We start from the raw sequence: 25612 nt of genomic DNA, 5'->3' as shown, positions 1-25612 counted from the left end.
CATTTATTGAAATTCATTCTTTGCCATTGAGCTCATTGCTTTTAGAAATATTGAGAATAGTACGGAATTGCAAATGCAATTTGATTAAATCTGCAGTTGTTACTCTTTGCCTTCTGAAAATTGATTTCCCTCCCCTGAGCTCCAGTTTTGCCTGCTGATTAAGAGCTCTGCACTGAGTTGAATAGGTTACATTTGTTTGTTTCCCCCCCTTTGTGCAAGTTTTAACTGGCCATGAAATGCAACGAAAACCTAATATAATCCTGCCTCTGCTGTAATGTGTGAGTTTACTTAGAAATAGCTGTTTTGTGTCTGAAAACTGGATGACACATCTTTATGTTCCATTGTAGGAAGACAAATACCTTCTTATTGTAGATGTTTCCTGTTTTTGTGTGTGTGCTGCGGCTGAACAAACCTTCCTTCCCATGTGGACTTTTGTTAAAATTCCTTAATCTCAAATTGGTTAAATTGAATATTTAGCTGCCACATGCAACATGGCACGTTATGGCAAAAGGGAGCCTGGCTGAAATTACGATTAGATCCATGTCTTGGAGTACAATACTGGATTCTCATGGCTTCTCTTTAACTCTGGATCTGTGGCTTGCTGAGTCTCACAGTGAAGTTTCCCTTGTGTGTCCTTGTGCATTCCTAGTTCCTACATCTCTTCCTGCCACACCCCCTTTATTTTGGACAATCTACCTACCCACTCTTCTCTGTACTGCTTAGTGAACCTAAAAACCTCAAATCCTAGCATGGCAATAGTCACTCCACCGTAAGTGAAATCCAGCCAGGAGTTTACTTTCTTCTTTCCATTCTCCTCCATGACATCAGGGGCTTCAGGCAAGCAGAGTGGCCACAGGAAGGGAGATGAAAGTCATTTGGTCCAGGGCTCCCTCGAACCTGGCAGCACCTCTGGCCATAGTGCTATGATGTCATGATTCCTCAGCTTGGAGCATATCTGAAAATAAATCCCATTGATTATAATAGAACTTAAGTTAGGTATACTTAGAATTGTACCTCAAGAGCTGACCTACCTGGAGCAAGACCTGTGATAGCTGGGGTTTTTAGGGGGTGGGAGATATGTACACAGTTATGTTTGAAAGGTGAGGGTAAAGGGGACCCCTGATAGTTAAGTCCAGTTGCGAATGACTCTGGGGTTGCAGCGCTCATCTCGCTTTACAGGCTGAGGGAGCCGGCATTTGTCCACAGACAGTTTTTCCAGGTCGTGGCCAGCATGACTAAGCCGCTTCTGGCGCAACGGAACACCGAAACCAGAGCAGCACACAGAAATGCCGTTTATCTTCCTGCCGGAGTGGTACCTATTAATCTATTTGTACTTTTTGGGATGCTTTCAAACTGCTAGGTTGGCAGGAGCTGGGACTGAGCAACGGGAGCTCACCCCATCACAGGGATTCGAACTGCCAACCTTTTGATCGGCAAGCCCAGGCTCAGTAGCTAATGAATTTAGTGTGCTACAAGTGTAAAGACTGGACAACCAATACTGCTGTTTGACCTTTGACAATTGCTTGTGGCACAATTCAGGGACAACATAAATGCTTTTTCTTTCACAGAAACAAATGTCACACATAAAACCAGCCCTGAATTTTTTTATTTGGAATTTGCATACTGGTAACAAAAAAAAGAGAGAAGAATTTGCCCAAACAAGCCTTTGTCTTTGAATCATTTTCAAAACATTTTTTTTGTAGAAGTCTTCAGGTATGTTGTAATTCAGAATTTCCCCCAGCAAGGTATATTCTGTCCTACGAAAGGAGTTAAAATAAAATATTTAAGTGAGTAATTCTTAATCAGATGGGTATTCAAATCTACGAAAGAGACTCGAAAGCACTGGCAATTAACTGAATCTGTTTCCTGATCCCATTCATGTAACCTAGGCAAGAAACAGAAGCTGATTTTTTCAAGAAACATTTTACATTCCGATTAAACAGTATTAAACAATGTTGAATAAATAAATAGTTGCCAAATTCACAATTGATTTTACGGTTATTCACAACTGACCATTTCACATAACTATCAACTAACAACAAATAAAGAGTTCACTTCTTGCTATCTTCTGGAATGTGTTTTTGCCTTGTAGTGCTAGCTGCAGAAAATCTGGTGAGAAATTCTTGAGTAGGTCACTTGTTGATCCTGATAAAATGCTGATAAAGATCTTCCATCTGGTCTAGAATTTATTGGACCCTTGGCAAACCTGCAAAGCCCTGCTTATTCACTGGAGGAATGTGTTCCCTTTGTTTAGGACTTTTAAAATTAAAAAATATTAAATTATATAGACGCATGGTAACATTTAGTAATGCTTTGAGATGATTTGCGGTTATTAGACATGTTAATATATTGTACCCAAGATACTGGGTGTTTAAAGTTGAGAAACCAATGGCTTGTGTTCAGATATTATGCAAGCAGATAGCTTTAGTCACTCTGGTAGCAAGGAGATTGTAACTTGATTTGATGAACTTTTCCTTTATTTATGAATTCCTTCCTGACTTCTTGGAATGGTTCATGGAGCAAGTAAAGGCATGTCCTAATAAAAGCATGTGTGACCCTAATGAAAGAGGCTGTGGACATTATTTTGAAAATTAAAAGCTTTTATGCATGTGCTTTTTTAATTTGTTTTTAAATTTTACTGTTTTTAGGGGTAGACCCAGTTATATTTCATGACTGGGGCATAGCTTTAGTGGAAGTCTGGACATAGAGCCAGCCTTGCCATTCTGTACTTCAATGGTCCCATGGAGGCAGGGGAGAAGAATGAGTAAAAGCAGGAACTGGCGTTTGAATGGTCATAGAATTGTAAAGCTGGAAGGGACCCTGAGGATCATCTAGTCCAACCACCTGCAATGCAGGAATATGAAGCTATCCCGTACAGTGATCAAACCTGTAAACATGGCGTTATCAGCACCACGCTCTAACCAACTGAGCTATTTATGCAGCAATACTTTTTAAAGTGTTGGCCCTATTGGGCGCCATGCGGGCTTCACTTCATCCAGCAAAAAGTATTTGGCTACCCTGAAGACACAATGGGAAGTCACACTGTGTGCAAAGCTCTGAGCTGCTTGAAGGAAGGTCAGATAACAAGTGATACATGTAATTAACCTTATGTAAATGGGTAGAGAACTGGATCCAACCATTGAGTCAGAGACTTGCCTTCCCCACCTCCACTGGACAACTTGGATAGTTGGATGGGAGCATTCACTGTCAAATCACCTGGCATGATAATGACATCAGGTGACTGACACCCTCAAAGGACCCAAGAGGATTCTGTAACAGCTTTTCTGCAGTTCCAGCAACCTCCTTTGAAGAGAGAATGTGCCAAAAGGGGCTCCCTATAACTACAGCGGTCAGCTGATTGTCAGTTACAGGGAGCCGCTTTGACCTCTCTGCAGAGGGGACAATGCTCCTAAAAACACCTTGAGTATTTCACCCTCCCCAGAGAAAGCAATTTAAAAACATAACACTTTTTTATGTATTTCGCCCTCGCCAGCGAAAGCAATTTAAAAACAGAACACTTTTTTATGTCAAGAGGAAGCAGCTTATATGCAAAGTGCTGGAGGAAGTGTTTTGAATCAAGTCATTTCCTCTAGCCCATTTGGATGCACTGGGGAGTTCCTAGTGCAGCTGATCCCAGCTGATTTCTGGGGCTTTGGTTGTGCAGGGCGCTCACACTCTGACAACCAGCTGACAGTGGATGCTTCAAAGCACATTGCAAAGAACTTTGTAACCCTGTCTGTGACAATACCACGGATAAGGAGCGTCTCCACCCCATCGATCTGCCCAGACGCTGAGGTCCAGTGCCAAGGGCCTTCTGGCAATTCCCTCACTGCGAGAAGCAAAGCTACAGGGAACCAGGCAGAGGGCCTTCTCAGTAGTGGCACCTGCCCTGTGGAATGCCCTCCCATCAGATGTCAAGGAAATAAACTACTACGACTTTTAGAAGGCATCAGAAGGCAGCCCTGTTTAGGGAAGCTTTTAAGATTTGATGAATCATTGTATTTTAATATTCTGCTGGAAGCTGCCCAGAGTGGCTGGTCAAATGGTGAAGAATGGGGGTCCTAATTTGACCCATAATGTTGGAGTGCTGAGAGATGACAGTGGTACTGGAATATTTCTCCTTTACAAAAGTTTCCAGGAACAGCAGTTGTACGATGGGCCTCTATAAAGAAATGCAATCTTTTTAAAAGGGCAAACTTGTATGATGGGTGTTTCTGTGTGTGGATGGGAGGCATGCCATCATTAGGGTGGCCAAGACATTGCCCAGTAGGTAGCTATGACATTTGCAAAATGCAGGAGAAATAGCTGCATTAGCAGTGGAAGCAACTGCATTTTCCAAACGAGACCATGTTTCCTAGGTGGTAGCTGTTCCAAATAATGTCCATTTGGCTGGGGGTTTTTAAGTATAAGAAACTGATCCCACCCAACATAAATCCTATCTGAATGGAATGAAAACAACCCCACCTTTCAAAAGCAATCCTACACCCTAAACATGTGGCTTTTCCAAGCAATATGTTCCAAAACGCAAGTGGGCTTTAATGGATTTATGATGATACATATAACGATAGGGATTCATTACAAATGTGATGGTCCTTGGATAAACTCTGGCCAAGAGGAAACATGGTAGTCTCCATTAATTGTACTAGAGATAGCATCATGCCAAGAATGAGGTGAGCTGTGAGACAGGATGAATGGCCGTAGTAATTGATAATGTCAACACCTGGAAGGCAAAACAGTGGTGCCTTGTGCTCAACAAGGTTGTTCAGAAAGTAGTAGTATTTTTTTTAAAAAAAGCTTATTCAGAACTTTACTTCTGTTTCATTAGAAATGGCTATAATCTTAAATAGAATTTTAATCATTTTTGTAGGAGGTTGTATCATCAACTATACACATCAGTCAGATTTTTGCACCAAATATTCCCCAAGAAAACCCCTAAAAATGGAGGTTTACATTTTAATATAGTTCATTATTTAAAGTGTAGTTTGCACACAAGGGTCAGATTCTATCACACAATTCTTGTGATTTATTTATTTGATTATTATTATTATTATTATTATCTGACATTGAGAGTTTGGTACCTCAAGGATTAGCACAGACAAGAGATAAAGCAAAAGTACTGTAATGATATTATATCAAAAGAGAATTAGCTCCCCCCTTTCTTTTCTACTAAAGATAAATAGCACACTAACAACAGGCTCAGTTTAAAAGAATTTAAATCCAGTACAAGTGTTAGAACTTATTCTAAAACAGGCATCCCCAACCTGCAGCCCTCCAGATCTTTTGGCCTACAACTCCCATGATCCCTAGCTAACAGGACAAGTGGTCAGGGATGATGGGAATTGTAGTCCAAAACATCTGGAGGGCCGAAGGTTGGGGATGCTTGTTCTAAAGAATGCCTCTGCAGACATGGGAGAACTAATAATAATAATAATAATAATAATAATAATAATAATAATAATATATTTATACCCCGCCCATCTGGCTGGTTTTCCCCAGCCACTCTGGGCGGCTTCCAACAGAAATATTAGAATACACTAATTTCTTAAAGATTAAAAGCTTCCCTAAACAAGGCTGCCTTCAGATGTCTTCTAAAAGTCTGGTAGTTATTTTTCTTTTTGACATCTCGTGGGAGGGCGGGTGCTACTACTGAGAATGCCCTCTGCCTGGTTCCCTGTAACTTGGCTTCTCACAGTGAGCGAACTGCCAGAATGCCCTCAGCACTGGACCTCAGTGTCTGGGCAGAACGATGGGGGTGGAGATGCTCCTTCAGGTACAGTATACTGGACCGAGGCCGTGTAGGGCTTTAAAGGTCAGCACCAACACTTTGAATTGTGCTCGGAAACTAGGATGTGGTCAGGAGAAAAGAAGGGAGGGAAGGATGTTAGCTAAAGGGGTAAAGGTGACATTGGAAAGGGAAAATTGGTGCTCCTTCGAGCTGCTTGTTTTCAGAAAGAGAAGGTTGTCAGAGGAATTGAGGTTTTTTGGATAGTGGGCCTTTGGGGAAAATCAGAAGAATGCTAGTGGGAGAGCTTGGGGTCAATGACTGAGAGTAAAACGAGTCTGTTTTTGCAGTAGGTGGGTATGCATAGTGAGGAAATGGGGCTTGGGTGAAACAGCCAAGGAGGAAGAACTGGGCATAGCAAAGGCAAGAAAGAGAGCAGGTCTACATTCAAAAGAAGGACCTGATTGGCTAGAAAATGAGGGATAGGGGAAGGAGGGCTTTGCCAGCTAATCTGTTTGCTGTGGGGCAGGGAGATTTGATGCTTGTTCTTGTTCTGTAAGGTGGTGTGTGTGTTAATGTGTTGGAGGTAAGGGTTCCTGTTCAGCAGCAAAAAAGGGATAGAAAGAAGGGAGGAAAAGGAGAAAGGGGGGAGAGCCTGCAGGAAAGTTCCTGCGCATAAGGTTTGAGGCAACTTGGGTATTCAAAGATTCCTAACTGCTGAATTGGAAACCACTACCTCTTGATGCTCAAGTTGAGGTTAAAAATTAACATACAAACAAATATTGCAAAGCCTGTCTTCCTGTTGGTGAATGGTGTTACAAATCTTCAAATGGTGCCAACCAGGAAAAGCTTGTCCAAAACATTTGCAAAATGGCTTCTAGATAGGCATCTTCTGCTGTCCAGGTGAGATGGAGTAAAAAGATTAACATATATGTGGGCTGTGGAAGGAGCTTCAGGCTATTGAAATTTATTTGGATAGTGATAGTGGGGGGCGGGGTAATCTGGAAGGAGTGGTGATTAGCTGATACTATCTTTGGCTAAATGCATCTAGAAGGAGTCTGACATTCTTTCTCTTGATTTAGATTTGCAAATAATAAGGGAGGGACAGTCATCAATGGGTGTTGCAATTCAGCTTGCTTTGAAGCATGTATTGAGGCCTCCCCAGGCCAAAGTGGAACCTCCTTTTTCATGTACAGGCTACCATAGCAAAAGTTGGATTGTTTTCAGGAGTGCTTCATAAGAGGTAGCATGGAGTTCCTTGGTGCCAATACCTGCAATGTTAAAGCGCATATTTCTACAAGAGCAGTGGGGCTAACTGATTCGATCAGCCATTTGGAAGTGTGTGTGGAGACCATCTTATCACAGGTACACCACCTTTAGTCTTATTATAAAAACTAAAAATGCTGCTTTTCACACCTCCAGATTTGTAGACAAGCAAGTCAAGGGAATTTTCTTGCAAGTCAGGGGAAGTTTCTTCCTTCTCCCTCTGCCTTTCGTTCAGTGTGCCACCCATTATCAGGTATTTCTTAGCATTTTCAACAGTGTGGAGGAGAGGAGCTGGAGTTCTGTGGGAGCAGACATCTCTTCTGCTCATTCATGGGCACAGTTGAAACCAATCAGTGTGGCTCCAGATGCAATGGAGATTGCACAGCTCTGTTGAGCCCCACTGCTGTAGACCATGGGGTATGGATTGTAGCCTCATTTTTTAAAAATTTTGCTTCAGTAATCCTTTGAGGCAGCCACTGTTCTGTTCTTAATCATGGGAAACTGAAATCATCATCATCATCATCATCGAGCTGTTAATTGCCTTCTAAACCACTGTCACAAAGGAATTAGACATAAAGAAAGCCTGTCAGAACTAAAAATGTCTTCAATTGTTTCTGGAAAGTACAGACAGGGGGTGCCTGTCATATTTAGAAAGCTATTTCAGAAGAACAAGGGCAGGCAGCCACACTAAAAGCCCTGCTCTGAGTTATTGCAGAGCAAGCTTCTGAGATATTTGGAACTCTAATAATTTAGAGCTGCACAGCAATCTTAAGTTTCTCTGAAGTATGTGTGAAACTGGTCATGAGATGCTGTTTGTTCAAGCTGTCCATTCTCCTCTCAAGTGCTAAACTTTTTTTAAAAAAAGGTGCATTATCGTTTAGATTTCCTAAAGCAGAGCTTGTCAGCTCAGATCCATATATTGATGTTAGCCCCTATTGTCTGCTTTTTACTTCCATCTGTGTTCTTTAGTAAGTTTTGGTTCCTATGCTTTCTTTTGGACACTGAGCATTTTCAGCTTCCTTATTATGGACTTGACCCTTCAACCTTTAGCTCATATAGCAGCACGCTTCAACAAATGTTGACTGATATTCCACATTCTTAGTTTTTGGGGTTTTTTAAAAGCAAAGCTATTGATCTGCTTTATTCTTTTGGAATACTAGTGAATATTTTTGAAGGTTCGTTTTATATAATCTTTTTAAAAGCCTGTAGTGCCATTCTAGCTCATCACTGCTACTTCCAGAAGCAGCAAAATAAATCTAGTTGTCTGACACAAGCCCAAGAGCTTCCCTTATTCTTATGGGTTTAAAGCACTACAGCAGGTAACAAAGGAGAGGCTATGATTTGTACTGCACTCCAGTCTGCTTGCTGTAAATTATTGTTAAATGAGTAAAAGGAATAATATATTTTCTTCAGAATGGATGCCTGTGTTTAAGAGCCTGTTAATATAAGCCTGGCAAAACAGTTGCTCCATGAAAAGCTGTTGTAAAATACACTAATATATTAGACCTATGAATAGGATGTGCATATAAATGAATTACTTAATCTGCTAAAATTCTGAATGCATAAGGTACTTGGTTTCCCCCCCCCCCACCGCTCAGCTTAAAAAGAATACACTAAAGATCTTTCAAATGAGCCAAGAAGGCTGTAACTTATTGTCAGTGCTGTTGGTGACTTATTTCTTGCTCTTTCTATCTCCAGTTATCATTCTTTCTTCCTTTCCTATAATAACTGGTTATTGGAAAATGGTCATCATGTAGCTGTTAGGTAACAAGGAATACAAATTTGGTTGTGGATCTTAGACACTTCACAGAACCATGGTTCTTATTGCTAGCAACTGATTTCCATGCCAAACTTGCTGGTTGTTCTCAGCCAACTTCTTCAGTTGCACAGTGTATTCTAGATTCGTAATGTTGATGCAAATGCATTCATTTTACTTCATTATGGACTTGATAAGTTTAAAGCTGCATAAACAGCGTTTCTTGGACTTGATGCACTGCACAATGGAACTGGTAGCCTTAAAGGAGGGCAGCCTTGAATCATTCCCCCACTTGCATACAGTATTTAACTCTGATGTGAAAGTTTTTTTGTGGAACCATCTTCACATCGAATTAAGGCTGGTGCCTTTGCTGATAACATTTTGGCATCTTCTTAAAATTGATCAGTGTACCCAAGCTTTTGGTGGTGCTAAGCTCCAGCATATGGTTGATTTTTTATTCCTGCCCATTTTCAACTGCATAGTTTTTTGTGTTTGTTTGTTTGTTTGTTTGTTTGTTTTTTGCATTGTATTTGTAATTGATGTATTATATTTTAACTTTGGTACACCATCTCAAGAGTGTCGGGAGAGGCAGTACTGTAGAAAAACTGGTTAATAATAAAGCTGATAATGTAGCATTTATGCAATTAATAGATAGCTCTTATTGATACCTCTTTCAAAATACCCAGGTTGGGCATCTAAGCCTCTTATCTTGCCTTCGGGAGTCTCCCCAGGCCAGGACCTTCAATGGTCCTGCTCTGTATTGCCCTCTTATGTTTTTTGCCTTTCTGGAATGTGTGTGTGAACTATGGAGGTGTAGAGGCAGAAGTGGGGAGGTGGAATGTAGCCTGCTATACAAAAATGAAGAATCACATCTGTTAACTCTGTCCACTTTTGCCTCTGGACACCCTGCCTACCAGCCGCATGTGCCCCCAAGACTAAATGGTTCCCTATCTAGTGTATGTAGATTAATGCTTTCTGGTTCTGAGTCAGTATGACTGCTGAATTTTCAAAGTCAGATAACACTTTGCAACAGAATCAACATATTCAACCTGAAATTCCTTCCTGAGCTGCTATGGTCACACAAGAGTTGGGTCAACCCAAAGCACTTCAAACAATTTACAGGGTGATAACCAATGTTGTCCAGCTAAGTCAGAGTAGACTCACTAAAAGCGACGAACTTCCATTGATTTCACTGGGTCAGCTCTACAACACTGTTGATTATCACCCACTATTGTTGGATAAGGGAACAATTTCTGACACACATGGATACATGATCCATTGTTTTCATTTTTACTGGTATGAAATAGCTTTTATTTTGGTATTTGTTTCCTTATGTAAATTTTCCTTCCTGCTGAACCTGAATGTCTGAACCACTTGGATTTGCAGAGAAAGGAGAATGGTACAGGAGCTGCTATGCCAATTCCTCCTTACTAACTTATTGAGTGGCCTTATTGTGAATATATTGTTGACCCTACTCCCTTACAATAGCACAAGAAGCAACGAAGAACCAATTCTAATACTCAGAAAAAGTGTATAGTACAACTTTCCTGTATCTTTCCTAGTGCCACTGCTAAGTGGGAGAAAGGAACATTTCAATACACAGCCCAATGTAAAACAGAAAAACCCCTTATTGTATGATGTAGAACTTGAGGCTCGTGCATTAGTATGAAGTCTACATTCTCAAGTGATAGTTTCTCAAGGTCTGTTCTGTGTATTTTCTGAATGCTTCCACCCCCTTTTTAAATGATTGCCAGCATAATACAAGTACCTGGAAAGATTTGTATAATACTTTTCTTTGGAGTTTCCTAAATGAAGGTTTGGAGCGTTCCATGGGAGATGCCATTTAACATACATCCTTTTCTTGGAACAATGCATTTGGGGACAAGATTATTCATTCAGAACCTTCCAATTCTGTTGTTGGGACCATAGGAAACTGCCTTATGCTAGCTCTGACAATGGATCTGCCTAGCTTAGCATTGGTGACACTGATTGGCAGTGGGTTCCCGGTAATCTTTCCCAGCCTGACCTGGAGACACCAGAGTTTGAAGCTGTGATTTTTATTTTTATTCTTGCATGCTGAACATGTTCTTTACCAGTGAACCACAGCCTTTCCCCTAATTCTAAAGGGGGCTGGATACTGAGCAGATAGCTCAGTCGGTAGATCACGAGACTCTTTCAGGGTCATGGGTTCAAACTCCACATTGGGTGAAAGATTGCTGCATTGTAGTGGGTTGGACTAGATGATCCTCAGGGTCCCAACTCTAGAATTCTATGATTAAAGAATCATTGAACAGGACAGGATGCGATGGATGGAGTCAAAGTTTTCTGCAACCTAAATTAGGACATTGAATAAAATAAACAGGCGTAAGATAGTCAGCAGGAATTCTGCTTACTTGCAAAAAGAAAATAAACCACACATTTGCAGCAATGAATATTAGTCAGGCCACGTAAGTTTCCATCATCGGGATATCAACCACAACACTTATATTTGCACCTCTTGTAATATGACATGTCATTTCTTACCACACTTGTGGTGCCTGGTCAGTACTCATTTCTAAAGACTCACACTACACGATGCATCTTCCATGAAAGAAAACTGACATCATGCTTGCCAAAAACAGATTTACTGTTGACTTGTTCAGTTTTGAGGCTTCTGTTGTCCTTAACACAGATTTCTTTCAAGTTCCTTTTAGTGACTTTTATGTTTAATTCAAACTGGAGAAACTTCTACATTGGGCAACACTGGTATTGTAGATCTGATTCAATAGATCTCAGTTTCTCAGCTGAATCAAAATGATTTGTTTAGGTAGGCCAATTTGATACTGTATTTCACATGACCTTATAAAGAGTTCAGCATTTTCTTTTTTCTTATCTCCTTTCTCCCTATACAGTTTAATTCTGCTTTTTGAGAAATTGAAGTGTTTAGGGCCCAGCACATATTACTTCTGCAAAAACTCCTGTCTGCGCAGATTAATAGCACAAGCCACAGGGAAATGCAATGCAATATTTATTGATCTAAAGCACTGGAAGGAACACAGCAGTTTCTTAGAAATCAATTACTTTTGAATTCTGTCACAAGTTATCCAAAACAAAAATATGCATTAATCCTAAAAGTATGGGTTGCATTCACAAAACTGCTTCTGGAATGGGGGCTTTCCCACCCTCAATCCTTTATCCAGAAAAGCCGGTCCCATGTAGGAAGGGTTCAGGTGATGGAAGGGGTTTCAGGCTACGCTCCTACGCACACCCCATTGAACACAGTGGATGATGCCCAACAAAGCCACACTTAAGTCCATGGATTCCAGTGAGTCTATTCTGAGTAGAACTAAGGCTTCAGCCCTAGCCTCACTCATATGAGAGCAAGCCCCATTGAATTCAAGAGGACTTGCTTCTGCGTGGACATACCCAGAATTGGTTTATCAAAGGAAATCACATATACACACATACCCTTCTGAGTGAACGGAAGTGCCTTCCATTTCTGCAAGCCGCTCCTTAGATCTAAGCCAATGTATCTTTTAAGCAAAAGCTGTGATGTTGTTTCTAATGTAGTAAGACTCTTTGTTAACTTTCTTAAAGCCTTGTTGTGAACATTTCTAGAAATAAAAATAAATAAATGCTTTGAGCTTGCTAGGAGCATTTGTATATTGGTAACAATACTATTCATCTGCAGCTAAATAACATTTCCCCGCAAAATCCTGTAAACAACATATGGTCATGATTCCTTTTGGATTGTTTAATTGTTTTCCTCCAGGGAAACTAAATTTAGCTTAGCAACTGTGCCTAAGTATCAATAGAACAATGTTTGGTGTGACTTACAGTAGTATAATGTTGAAAACTGGTGCAAAAACCCACTTCAACCACAATTCATTTAGTGCCCATATAGTCATGAGTCCTTTTTTTTTTACTCTGCAAACCACATCAAAATGAATACAAAGGAAGAAATTTGCAAGGTTAGGCTCTTCACTAGCCTAATTAGCTTGTCAGTTCTTTGTCTGAGGGTGCTTTTTGCCTGCCTGTGCATTCTAAAGGCTCCCCGAAGTGACTTATTGCTGTGGGAATTAAAAAAAGCGAATCTAATTAATCCCAACAAAAAAAGTCAATAAGCAGAATATGTAGAAAACACATTACTCAAGCAGTGGTGTAATGATCTCCCCCAAATGCTCTTGGCATGTCAAGAACTATAAAAGATTTTAAAATTTCTCACTTGGTATGAAAACAAAATATTCTCCTGAAACTCTCTCTCTCTCTCTCTCTCTCCCTCCCTCCCTCCCTCCCTCCCTCCCTCCCTCCCTCCCTCCCTCCCTCCCTCCCCTATAATAGTATTTGTTACATATTGTTACTATGTGATGGAGAAAATATAGTGAAGACTGCGTTTCTGTTCTGAGCTACACTATATAGACTCATAGAATTGTAGAGCTGGAAGGGACCATGAGGATCATCTAGTTCAACCCCATGCAAAGCAGGAATCTCTTGCCCAATGTGGGGTTCAAACTCACAACCCAGAGATTAAGAGTCTCATGCTCAACCGGCTGAACTATGCAGGTGTGATGCTAGTGGAAATTCATAAATTTGCCACACTTTAACAATAGTAGTCACATATTTCAAAAATTGGTGCTTTACCTATTTTGTGCATGGTAGGTTCATTCTAAAATTAACTGAAATGAACATACTTCTATTACAGCAGTTTAAAATGAACTATCTGTTAAATCAAATGGCTGCCTAATATCTACATTAAAAATATATAAATTTTATTCATAATTGATTTTCTTGAAAAATTGTATCAAACAGTTGAATTAAGTTCCTTGTATTGGTAAGCAACTCTGACATAATTAACTTTAACTATCTTTCTATCTGCTATCTGTCTACCATCTATCTATCTGTGTAAAGTACAGTGGTGCCTCGACTTACGAATTTAATCCGTTCTGAAGGCACCTTCGTAGGTCAAAAAATTCATAAGTCGAAAAGCGCCATTGGAAACGTGATTTCCCATAGGAATGCATTGGAAACGGAAAAATTCGTAAGTCGAAGCATCCCCACCTAAAAATTCGTAAATCGAAAAAACCCTATCTAAAGCTGCCGTGGTTTCCGTTTGGATAGCGAGAAATTTGTAAGCGTGCGGCCATTTGCCCCATTCGTAAGTTGAAAAATTCAGTTGTCGAGTCGTTTGTAAGTTGAGGTACCACTGTAGCATGTTTCAAGGATAAAGGAAAATGAACACACTTTCATTATCAGAAGGGCTTCCTCTTGCTGCTACTTTTCATCATTTATATTCAATTTTTGGCTACCACCTTGCTATTGTTTGTATCCCATGGTGTTGCCCTCTGATAGAACAGCTAAAGTCTTATACAACTTAGATGCACATTTCCTTTTCCTGATTGATAATTCGTTCTGTGATTTATTAACATACTGACTTTGTAAAATGTTTTGTTTGTTTTTTTTGCCAGGACAAATCTGCAGTAATGAAGAATCCTGCTACTTCTGCCTCCAGGATTATCTTATTTCTGTTGATATTGGTACAGAGGAGCAAAGGTAAATGTAAAGAGGCAGCGTCAAGGCCGGAGATCAATCTGAATGTCAAATACCAACTTCCTAATTTCACTGCAGAAACCCCGATACAAAATATAGTTCTGTACAAGAACAACATCTACGGAGGAGCGGTCAATAAAATCTACGTCTTGAATGAAAGCCTTCACAACATATTTGAGTACAAGACTGGGCCCGTTCTGGAGAACCCAGATTGTGCTCCCTGTAAAGAATGTAAGCCTAAAGTAAACCAATCTGATAACATTTGGAAGGATAACATCAACATGGCTCTATTCCTAGAAACATACTACGAAAACCAGCTCATCACTTGTGGCAGCGTTGCAAAAGGAACTTGTCAGCGCCATGTCATTCATCCTGATAATCCTGCTGACATTGGAAATGAAGTCCACTGCATGTATTCTAAAAGGATGGATGAGGAATCAGACCAGTGCCCTGACTGTGTTGTAAGCCCTTTAGGAACCAAAGTTCTGGTAACAGAAAAGGAAAGATTTGTGTACTTCTATGTTGGAAATACTATCAATAATTCATCTCGGCAAGACCATTCACTGCATTCGCTATCCGTTCGGAGATTAAAAGAAACCCTGGATGGTTTTGAGTTTCTTACCGCTTACTCTTACATTGATGTACTTCCAGAATTCAGAAATTCCTACCCCATTAAGTACATCCATGCATTTGAAAAAGACCACTTTGTGTACTTCCTCACTGTCCAGAGAGAATCTATAGATTCTCAGGCTTTTCACACAAGGATCATACGGTTCTGCTCTTTCGAGTCTGTGTTCCATTCATACATGGAAATGCCTCTTGAGTGCATTTACACTGAGAAACGGAGGAAGAGGTCAACCAAGCAGTCGAATGAGGTATTAAATCTCTTGCAGGCTGCATATGTTGGTAAACCAGGTGCAGACTTAGCCTCGGAAATGAGAATTGATGTCAGCCAAGATATTCTTTATGGTGTATTTGCTCAAAGTAGACCAGACTCTTCGGAACCAACTCATAAATCTGCTGTCTGTGCAATCTCCATCAAAACCATTGACGAGTTCTTTGGCAAGATTGTAGACCAACAAGACATGAAATGTCTTCAGCATCTGTACAGAAAGGACAGCAAGTACTGCTTGAGCAGGGTAAGTGAGCATGGTACTAATTAGTTACTTAAATCAGATAATTATCCCACCCATCCCTAGTCTCATTTATATTGTGCATTTCATTATTCAGTGCATAGCCCCATTGATTTCTGTTGTTAGTAGTGTGTGGTTTTTTTAGGGCTACCATTTTTTTGGCTAAAGTCCAGGGCCAATTATTTCAAATTGTTTAAGTTGTCTGTCTAAATAAATAACAATTAGTGCTGGTCACTACCAGAGATGATTCATCTTCGTAAGAAGCGGTTCCTGTAAATTGAATATAGAGGTCACTGGAGAGGCTTAAGAGGATACAGCATCTATTAGAAATAAAGATCCCTTTAAAAAAAGCCTAGATTTATTGAAGACAAGCACATATTTTGCACTGGACCACTATGTATTTGTTAGATTTTTATTCAACCTTTCTATTGAAATAGGCTTCAGGGTCGCTTTAAAATACAAAAATTAAAACACTATTAAATAGCAACAACAAACCTGAATCCATTAAGGCAGTGATGGCCAAACTTGGCCCTCCTGCTGTTTTGGGACTACAATTCCCATCATCCCTGACCACCGGTCCTGTTAGCTAGGGATGATGGGAGTTGTAGTCCCAAAACAGCTGGAGGGCCAAGTTTGGCCATCACTGCAATAAGGCAAATAAGCGAAACTATAGCTACCAGTAGGAAAACAGTTCTGGCCATTTGATGTTAACTGCTGTTAGAAAAGTACAGACTTGGTCAGTGGTCTAAAACATGGCAATCATAGCTCCAAGCAAGTTTGCCTGAGAGAATACCACTGCTGCGGCACCAGTGCAGAAAAGCTTTTCTCTCCAGAGCCACCAGCCTAACCACTGAAAGGAAACACATCTGGAGCAGGGCCTTGGGTTGAGTGTGTCTGTATATGGGCAATTGGGAGAAGGCAATTCTTCAGAAACCCTAGCTCAGGGGTCGGCAAGGTTTACCTCGCCTGGGCCGGTTCACTCCAGCGGAGATCCCTCTGTGGGCCAGATTGTGCGTGATTTCCAGCGTCTGCGCAGACACGATTTCCAGCACCTTCGCATGCGCAGTCACAATTTCTGGTGTCTGTGCATGTGAAGACGCGATTTCCGGCGCCGCAGAAGCGATTCCCTGCGCTGCGCTGTGTTGGTTTAGCGCAGTGTGTGGGGACTTGCCGAGCGGGCGGCTCAGTTCGGGGGAGGCTCATGGGCCAGTCAAACGACCCCAATGGGTCGCTTGTGGCCCATGGGCTTAGGTTGCCTACCCCTGCCCTAGCACCAAACTCTCTATGATTTTACAGTTCAAAAATAATCAATGTAAATGGTTTATTATTCCCTTACTGTTTTATATATGTGCCATAAAGGTAAAGGTAAAGGGGCCCCTGACCATCAGGTCCAGTCGTGACCGACTCTGGGGTTGCGGCGCTCATTTCGCTATATAGGCCGAGGGAGCCAGCGTTTGTCCGCAGACAGCTTCCGGGTCATGTGGCCAGCATGACAAAGCTGCTTCTGGCGAACCAGAGCAGCGCACGGAAACGCCGTTTACCTTCCCGCCAGAGCGGTCCCTATTTATCTACTTGCACTTTGATGTGCTTTCGAACTGCTAGGTGGGCAGGAGCTGGGACCGAGCAACAGGAGCTCACCCCGCTGCAGGGATTCGAACCGCCGACCTTCTGATCAGCAAGCCCTAGACTCTGTGGATTAACCCACAGCGCCACCTGGGTCCATATGTGCCATATATTTTCCTTTATGTTTGTATGATTTTTGTGCTTTGTTTTAATGGGTCTGTGGCTGTATAATAAAATGTAAATGATTTTGATGGCTTTAGCAGTCAAAAAATAAGTCTTCTTTAAAGAGGCGTGTTCATCACATCCACTTTTATGTGGCCCAGCAAACATTTAAGCTCTGAAACAATGCACCCAGTTACAAACTTGCAGTGCAGTCCTGTGTGTGCTTCCTTCAGAAGTTGCACTGTGTTCAATGAGGCTTACACCCTAGTAAGTGTGCCTAGGAGTGTAGCCTTAAATTTTCACTGGCATAAGCCTTGGCAACATTATCTCATTCCTCTGCAGCTGCCAGCACTGCCGATGAAGTGATGTAGTATTTTTCATGTTGACGTCATCCCACACCTTAAAGGCTCAACTTGTCTTTGTGTGTGCATTTTATAAGTGCAATACAAACTTCTCTCTCTCTTTTTCATTTTTTGAACAAAAACTCAAATTTTCCCGAATATTTCATGGAGAATTTATGTGTTGCATGTCTGTCTGCAGCAGTTCAATATCCAGAGAAATATATTGCAGACCACTTTACAATTACTGTACCTGAGCATTCAGAAATTCTAGCTGTTGCAACATCAGTTTTCTAGATAGGAGGGAGAACTGTGTGTTTAGGAATCTGGTTGTTTAGTTAACATCAGGTGGTATGTGAGAATTAGATCAGTGAAAGTTCAAGTTGACAAAAGGCTTAACCACCTTTTTTCACAACATAACTTCCTGGTGTTGGGCTGCTAATTTAGTTTAAAACAAAACTTGCAGGAGTTTTTAAGCATGTCTGGGTTAAACAAGATTTCACAGACAGACTGTATTCTGACACCAGCCTTTTGCACAATATAGATAAATCACATAATTTTGTTTGTTAAATTGACAACATGGTTTTCAGGAAGATTCAGCAACTTCTATCAAAATAATACCAATACTTCCTGTACCCCACCTCTCAGCCCTCATTATTGCAGCTCCAAGAAATTAATATTGTAGCCTCTCTCCATCATAGAAGTACCTGAAACAAGGGACTTTAGCACTGTATAAAATCTTTCTGCACGTTATTTTTGCAACTTTTCAAGTACATGCTTGTTTAATCGAATAGTTAATTGCAGGCACTGGAGTGTGTGTCTGTGTCCAATAGGCAGGGAAGTCTCCCCAGTTCCCTTCACTTCTGCAAAGGGATATGTTTCACAGAACTGTCCACATAGAATGTAAATTGGATTATGGAAGAATGAACTCTGTTCATTATTTGTGTGTTCTGAGATCTAGGGCTCAGAAAAAGTGAAAAGCAAGCAACAAGCTTTGCATTAGAAAACAATATATGGATGCTTTTGTTTATTTTTGCTGGGGAAAAAAACAATTAGCTATTAGCTTGTCTAAGAATATGCTTACTTAGTATGCCATAATATAGATTTTGGGGCTTGTGTATGTCAATAAATGGGAACTTGACAAGGAAATTAAGAGTTGGTATTGCAGGATTAATCCTCACCAAAAAACTATTATCTTGTTCATGTTTTTATTCTGAGCAGTATTGAAAGTGGGCAGTGTTGGGACACCTATCTAGGCTTTTTAGAAAGTCCTCTGTAGAGCTTACCAATACCAAACTAGGACATTTTAAAATAAAGTGTTTTCATTAATTTCTCAAACTTACCAGTTTAATCAAAAACCTGGTATGCCCAATGTACTTTAATTTAAGATCAGTCTCATTGAGAATGAATGGATTAAACTGAAGCTCTTCAGTTATTTGTGGCTTTCACCTGGTGACCCTTAAAATGTGCTATAAAAATATCTATTCTTCACACTTCCCAGGATTATTTGTAATGTCATGATTGTAAATTGCCTAGCGGGGTTATTGCAATCAAGCGGTATATAAATTTTGTTAAATAACATAAGTAAATAAAATATTGCATACCCACCTCTTACCCTTTCCCTCTGGTATTTGGCTCAAAATTCTTCTTCAGCTTGAAGTTTAATTTCCTTTACTCATTTTTCATTCTTGAAAGAAATGTTTAGAACAGTTTTCTTCCATAGCAACATATTAGTGTTTGGCCTCTATGTTTTCTTTTAATTTGGGTGTTGTTTTTAAATCTTTTAACTCATTCAGCTCAATTTAATAGTATTCCCCACCAAAGCATTTCATTAAAATAGTGATGAAATCATTGGTCAGTTTCAACTTATCAGGAAAATGTTGCTTGCTTGAATATACTTTTCAGATTCTGCCAATGTTTTGCATATGAATATATTAGGGAAGCTGATGGTTTGATTATCTGAACAAAATGCACAATTTCAATAAATGCCATAAGATATGAAATCAGTGAGCAGGCTTTTGATGAATAACACTGATAAGATGAACTATGGAGGAAATAAAATGAATATATGCTCCTAGTAGTAATTGGAAAAAAATGTGTGTATTTATTTTTCCTGATTTTTACCTCTCAGAGAAACAAGTGTTGTACTGTAAATACTTTTTATTAGAAATTTTAGAAAAAAGGCATTGCGGGTTTTCTGAAATCTAACTCATTAAACACCTTCATGCTAAATTGTTGCTAACATACAGGTGGACTTAAATTGGTCTTGGGATACTTAATTACTGCTTTGTATAGAGTGGGTCTGTTGTTGTTGTTTAGTCGTTTAGTCGTGTCCGACTCTTCGTGACCCCATGGACCATAGCACGCCAGGCACTCCTGTCTTGCACTGCCTCCCGCAGTTTGGTCAAACTCATGTTTGTAGCTTCGAGAACAACCATCTCATCCTCTGTCGTCCCCTTCTCCTAGTGCCCTCAATAGAGTGGGTCTATAGTCCCTTTTGGGACCCAGGTGGCGCTGTGGGTTAAACCACAGAGTCTAGGGCTTGCTGATCAGAAGGTCAGCGGTTCGAATCCCTGCAACGGGGTGAGCTCCTGTTGCTTGGTCCCTGCTCCTGCCAACCTAGCAGTTCGAAAGCACTTCAAAGTGCAAGTAGATAAATAGGTACCGCTCCGGCGGGAAGGTAAACGGCATTTCCGTGTGCTGCTCTGGTTCGCCAGAAGCAGCTTTGTCATGCTGGCCACATGACCCGGAAGCTGTCTGCGGACAAACGCCGGCTCCCTCGGCCTATAGAGCGAGATGAGCGCCGCAACCCCAGAGTCGGACACGACTGGACCTGATGGTCAGGGGGCCCTTTACCTTTTACCTTTATAGTCCCTTTTAATAAGAGATAGTGTTGCATGAGACGCGGGTGGCGCTGTGGTCTAAACCACAGAGCCTAGGGATTGCCGATCAGAAGGTCGGCGGTTTGAATCCCCGCGACAGGGTGAGCTCCCATTGCTCAGTCCCAGATCCTGCCCGCCTAGCAGTTCAAAAGCACACCAAAGTGCAAGTAGATAAAATAGGTACCGCTCCGACGGAAAGGTGTTTCCGTATGCTGCTCTGGTTCGCCAGAAGCGGCTTTGTCATGCTGGCCACATGACCCGGAAGCTGTACCCCGGCTCCCTCGGCCAATAACGCGAGATAAGCGCCGCAACCCCAGAGTCGGTCACGACTGGGCCTAATGGTCAGGGGTCCCTTTACCTTTACCTTTTAGTGTTGCATTGTGCATAGTATTTGTTGGAACAAATCCCTGGAGCTGATTGCTATGAAGTGGGCTTTGCAAACAACAACAACAACAACAACAACAACCCCGCTTGTTCCCTTCCATTGTTTGTCATTGTTGCAGTTCCCACTGCAGCACCCCCTCAGCTCAGGGGAAAGGTTAAAAAAACAACCACCAACCACCTTTAGTTTCATTGAAACTAGAACATGGTTAGCAAACAACCCTGGAAGCTTCTGAATAATTTCTCTGGCATTTTATTTGCCACACTCCTGGTGGGGAAATTAATACAGTGGAAATTAATACAATTAATACAGTTGAAACATTTCAAGACATGTGGCATAAACTATAATTCAGAAAACAACAAAACCCACTACCCAAAGCACCTAGAAGAACTTTTATCTTACTGACTTTTTGCCACACTCTATCATTCTGCCATTGCATGATAAACTGGTCACTATCAATGTCAAATGAAGATGCAAATAGAGAAAGAAAAGATTTAGGAGTGTGAAATGAAGGCAAGAGGCCCCCTGAAATGAAATCAAGAGAGACAGTGAAATAAACACACAGTGATATTTCTTTACAAAAGATGATAGATGAGGGGAATTGAGTTATGCTTATTTAGTAATGGGAGAAAATAATTGCAGCCTTCCATCAGGAAACCACGAAGACATTTATTGATCTATTTCCCCCTGGATAATATGTCTAGTAATATTTAATAAAATAGAGACAAATAACTGCTTCAAAGCTCTGTAACTATAATCTCTTTTTTTAGTACAATTTTTTGGCAGTATTAAAAATATCACATCCCTTGATTGTGAGTAGCTATGTGACTTGTTTTAAACAGACACTCACCTTAAGTAAATGGATTGAACATTACAAATAGATACAAGAAATACTACTTTTGATTAAATGCATATTATTTCCCCATTTTTTCATGCTTTTGCAGCATTACACAAAATAGCACAACACAAAGTTTCAAAATAGATGTGTTTTTTATCTCAAAACGAATGGAACAAAAGAATATAACTGAATTGGATAGGTCAAACTTACTTATTGTGTACAGGGAACAGCAATAGTAATAGGGATGGCATCATCATTCGTTTTTGTTCTTCATTTGTGGAAAAGCTCTCTCAGGAGTTTCAGACTCTTCTTCACTGGAGGTTTTTAAACAGAGGTAGGATGGTCATCTGTCATGGATGCTTTAGCTGAGATTCCTGCATAGCAGGGAGTTTGACCAGATGACCCTTGGGGATCCCTTCTGACTATGATTCTGACACAGTTGTAGTCTGGTTTGTTAGGTTGACTGTGGTAGGCGTAAGACGTGTGGTTGGTACTACTTGGCTGCGAGCAACTTGCAAGCATTTTACAATTGCTGTATGCCTTATCAGGGGTCAGCAAACCTTTTCAGCAGGGAGCTGGTCCACTGTCCCTCAGACCTTGTTGGGGGGCCAGACTATATTTTGAAAGAAAAAAAATGAACAAATTCCTATGCCCCACAAATAACCCAGAGATGCATTTTAAATAAAAGCACCTATTCTACTCATGTAAAAACACCAGGCAGGCCCTACAAATAACCCAGAGATGCATTTTAAATAAAAAGACACATTCTACTCATGTAAAAACACGCTGATTCCCGGACTGCCTGCAGGCCGGATTTAGAAGGCGATTGGGCCGGATCTGGCCCCCGGGCCTTAGTTTGCCTAACCATGCCTTAGATTAACTGTGTTTTCTGTGCCTTCTGCTTTGCTTAGCCGGAATCTGCCAAAATACCAGAAATGGGCATGCATATTCTAACATGCTGTGATCTCCCCCCGCCCCCAATGTTGCAGTGGCCTTGCATGTTAGTGAAACACATGAAAGAAGCCAACTTATAGATCTTCCCCAACCAATGACAGCCAGAGACCTGCCAGTTGCATAAAGGATCTGTAGGCCAATAGCGCTTTCATGCATACTATCAAATACTGTAGTTGTCTAAGCTACAATTTAAATATTTCCAGAAACTTGTATTGATAAAAGCACTTGTTTGATCCTAAGTACTACCTCACACACATGCTTTTACATTTTATAACAGCTAGCACCCTTTATGCTTGTGCTGTCTTGAAACTTAATGCAAAGGAAATGGACAAAATACAAAGATTGCATGGATGCATTATGTGTGTATCTGAATCAATACTATTTACTTAGTGCTAATGTACTAACCAGATTACAAGAACTGATGCAGTGGTAATCAATACCAAAAGTGAATAATACCATGAATGATCTCCGAAAAGGAAATGTGCGATGTTTTTAATTTGTATTAGCTAATTACATCAACATTTGTCTCTTTTTACGTTACGTAATGCACCCACTAGCATAATCGTTCCCCACCCTCGCTTTATCCGTAAATTAGTATTGGAGTTTCTGGAAATGTAGAATGCTAAAATCATAGCTAATGTTTCATATTACTGCAATTTCTTTTGCCTTTTCAACAATCTGAATGACTTTGGATGTCTGATATTTAGATATCTACTGAAATTGGGGCCAGCATTTTCCAGGCACTCCTATTGATTTGATATAAGCATAAATGTTCATAATTCCATCCTATGTAGTATAGTGGTTAGAATGTTGGATTGGGACATGGAGTCCTGGATTCAAATCTCTGCTGAGCCACAAAGCTCTCTGAGTAACCTTAGGCTGAGAGTTGCTGACTAGCCCAAGGTACCTCAAATCTGGGGGGTGAAGAGAGGAAGTCCATTTCACAGCTGGAAGCCCTTGCACTACACAGACAACATTGTTGGATACAACCTGTCAGCTTGCCAAAATATTTCTCTCTCTCTCTCTCTCTCTCTCTCTCTCTCTCTCTCTCTCTCTCTCTTTTTCATACAACTTTTCTTTATCACAATATAAAATGTATGCTATTAAGCCAACAGGTCAAATTTGTGAAGGCCACGCTACTTAGGATAAAATTTGTAGCTGTTTTCATTAGGTTCAAATATATCCAAATACTACCTATAGTATACAAATCCAAATGTATCCAAAATTCCAAACCGCACTGAATATCATAAACCCCCAACAACTATGGATTGATTACCAGTAGAAAGTCCATTTCAGCAAAGTGTCAAACTCAAGTTTCTGAAACTAACTGAAATGTCAGATTCAAAATTGACTCTATGAGAATTAGTCCTCCCTTTATAGCTATATGATAGGTACAGTTCTTCTGCACTGCCTGTTCCATGTGATCAGTTTTGATTACTGCAGTCTGAGACAAGCTGCCTGAAGAGGGCAGCCAGTTCTTGCCCCTTGCCCATATTGACTTCTTTAAAGCTAGCTATAAAGGATGGACTGGTTGTGTCCACAGAGTGATCAGTGATTCATTGGAAGAGCGCAAGGTACCATCTCTACCTTGAAAGAGGAGGTGGTGGTCATGCATCCCCTCCTTAAGAGGGCCTCCCTAGACCTGGATGTGTGTGAATCAGCTATTGCCCAGTTGCAAACATCCCTTTATGGGGCAATGTGCTCAATATGGTGTTGTTGGTCCAGCTTCAGGCATGCTTGGTGGAGGTTAAATATCTGGATCCATATCACTCCAACTTTAGGTCTGGTCAGAACACCAAAGCTGCCTTTGATGACATGTGATGGGAGAGGGAAGGAGGGAGTGTGACTCTGCTCATGTTCATTAACCTCTCAGTGGCTTTTGATACTTTTTCATATATTTATTATTAAATTTATATGCCATCCTTCCTTCAAGGATACAACTTTATCCTTCTGCAATGACTCAAGGATGGAGGCATAGTACTGCAGTGGTTCTGTTCCTACCTCCAGATCTGTTTCCGGAAAGTAATGATACTGCTTTGATATGTTTTGCAATTTAGTGGTATATAAATACTTATATATATAAAGTTAACAAATGACTTGGGCCCCAAATATCTGAGAGATCGTCACCCCTTTCCCTACATGCTCTCTCCGAGGTTAGAATCAGCAGAGAGAGCACACTTGGTAGTTCCACAACAGCTCCACAAGTGTTTGGTTTAAAAGAAAAGAAAAGAAAAGAAGACCCACATCATGGTACAGAGTTACTCCAACTAGCCACGAATTGCTGTATGAGCAAGCAAGATACAATTTGACTTCACACTGAGTTCGGACATGGATTAAATAATTGCCTAAACCTCATCTCATTCCAATTCTGATGTACATCAGATACATCCCCCCCCCCCCCTGGAATGAGTCACAAATATACTTTGTACTTTCACTCATGTACATGGAAGAAAGTAGAAATGCCCAGTCACATACCAATAGGGCTCTGGCTGAGCTACAATATTTGTGAGATTTGTCACTGGAATCTGGCGTCAGATTTATGAGCGTTTAATCCAGAGATAATGAAATTTTTCCATATTGTCAGCCAAGTAAATAGTAGTTTAGTGAGTTAGAGGTGTGGTGAGGCAAGCTAAACTATTTCCTTAAGAGTTGAAGTCAGAGGTGCCTCTTAAAAATTTAGTAACACAATTATCCAGATTGGGTACCTGATAAGATTATATATACTGTAAATAGATTTTTGGCCTTTAGGAGTTAGAGGTAGCCACATTGAATTTTTTCCCCCTGATGTTTTTCTCTATTGAGATTTTTAACAATTGCCAAGAAAGAAAACAGCAATAATAATATGTAGAGTCATGGAACTGTGGGGTTGAAAGTGACCCCAAGGATCATCTAGTTCTAGTACAAACTCCTGCAATTCAGGAATCACAGCTAAATAATTCCTGGCAGATGGCCATCCTCCCTCTGCTTAAAAACCTCCAGCGAAGAATAGTCCATTACTTTCCCAGGTAGTCCGTTCCATTGTTGAACAGCTCTATACCAATGTTAAATATTATTAAATCTCAGTGGTTCTGTGCCTTAGTTTCCTTTTTG

The 25612-nt window shown here is 40.6% G+C and overlaps 1 protein-coding gene across 1 annotated transcript in view; it reads left to right on the top strand.

Moving 5' to 3' along the window:
* MET (MET proto-oncogene, receptor tyrosine kinase) overlaps nucleotides 1-25612 on the top strand; it is a 92685-nt gene that overhangs the window by 10027 nt on the left and 57046 nt on the right. Inside the window, exon 2 of the mRNA XM_088676507.1 lies at nucleotides 14189-15409. Within this exon, the coding sequence (XP_088532633.1) occupies nucleotides 14204-15409 (1206 nt within the window). The 5' untranslated portion in view covers nucleotides 14189-14203. The remainder of the gene's footprint in view (nucleotides 1-14188; nucleotides 15410-25612) is intronic.

The sequence above is a fragment of the Zootoca vivipara genome, chromosome 9 (genome assembly GCF_965207765.1).
Source record: "Zootoca vivipara chromosome 9, rZooViv2.hap1.1, whole genome shotgun sequence".
Taxonomy (NCBI): Eukaryota; Metazoa; Chordata; class Lepidosauria; order Squamata; family Lacertidae; genus Zootoca; species Zootoca vivipara.
The sequence above is the reverse complement of the archived record's forward strand: the minus strand, read 5'-3'. Positions and strand labels throughout refer to the sequence as shown.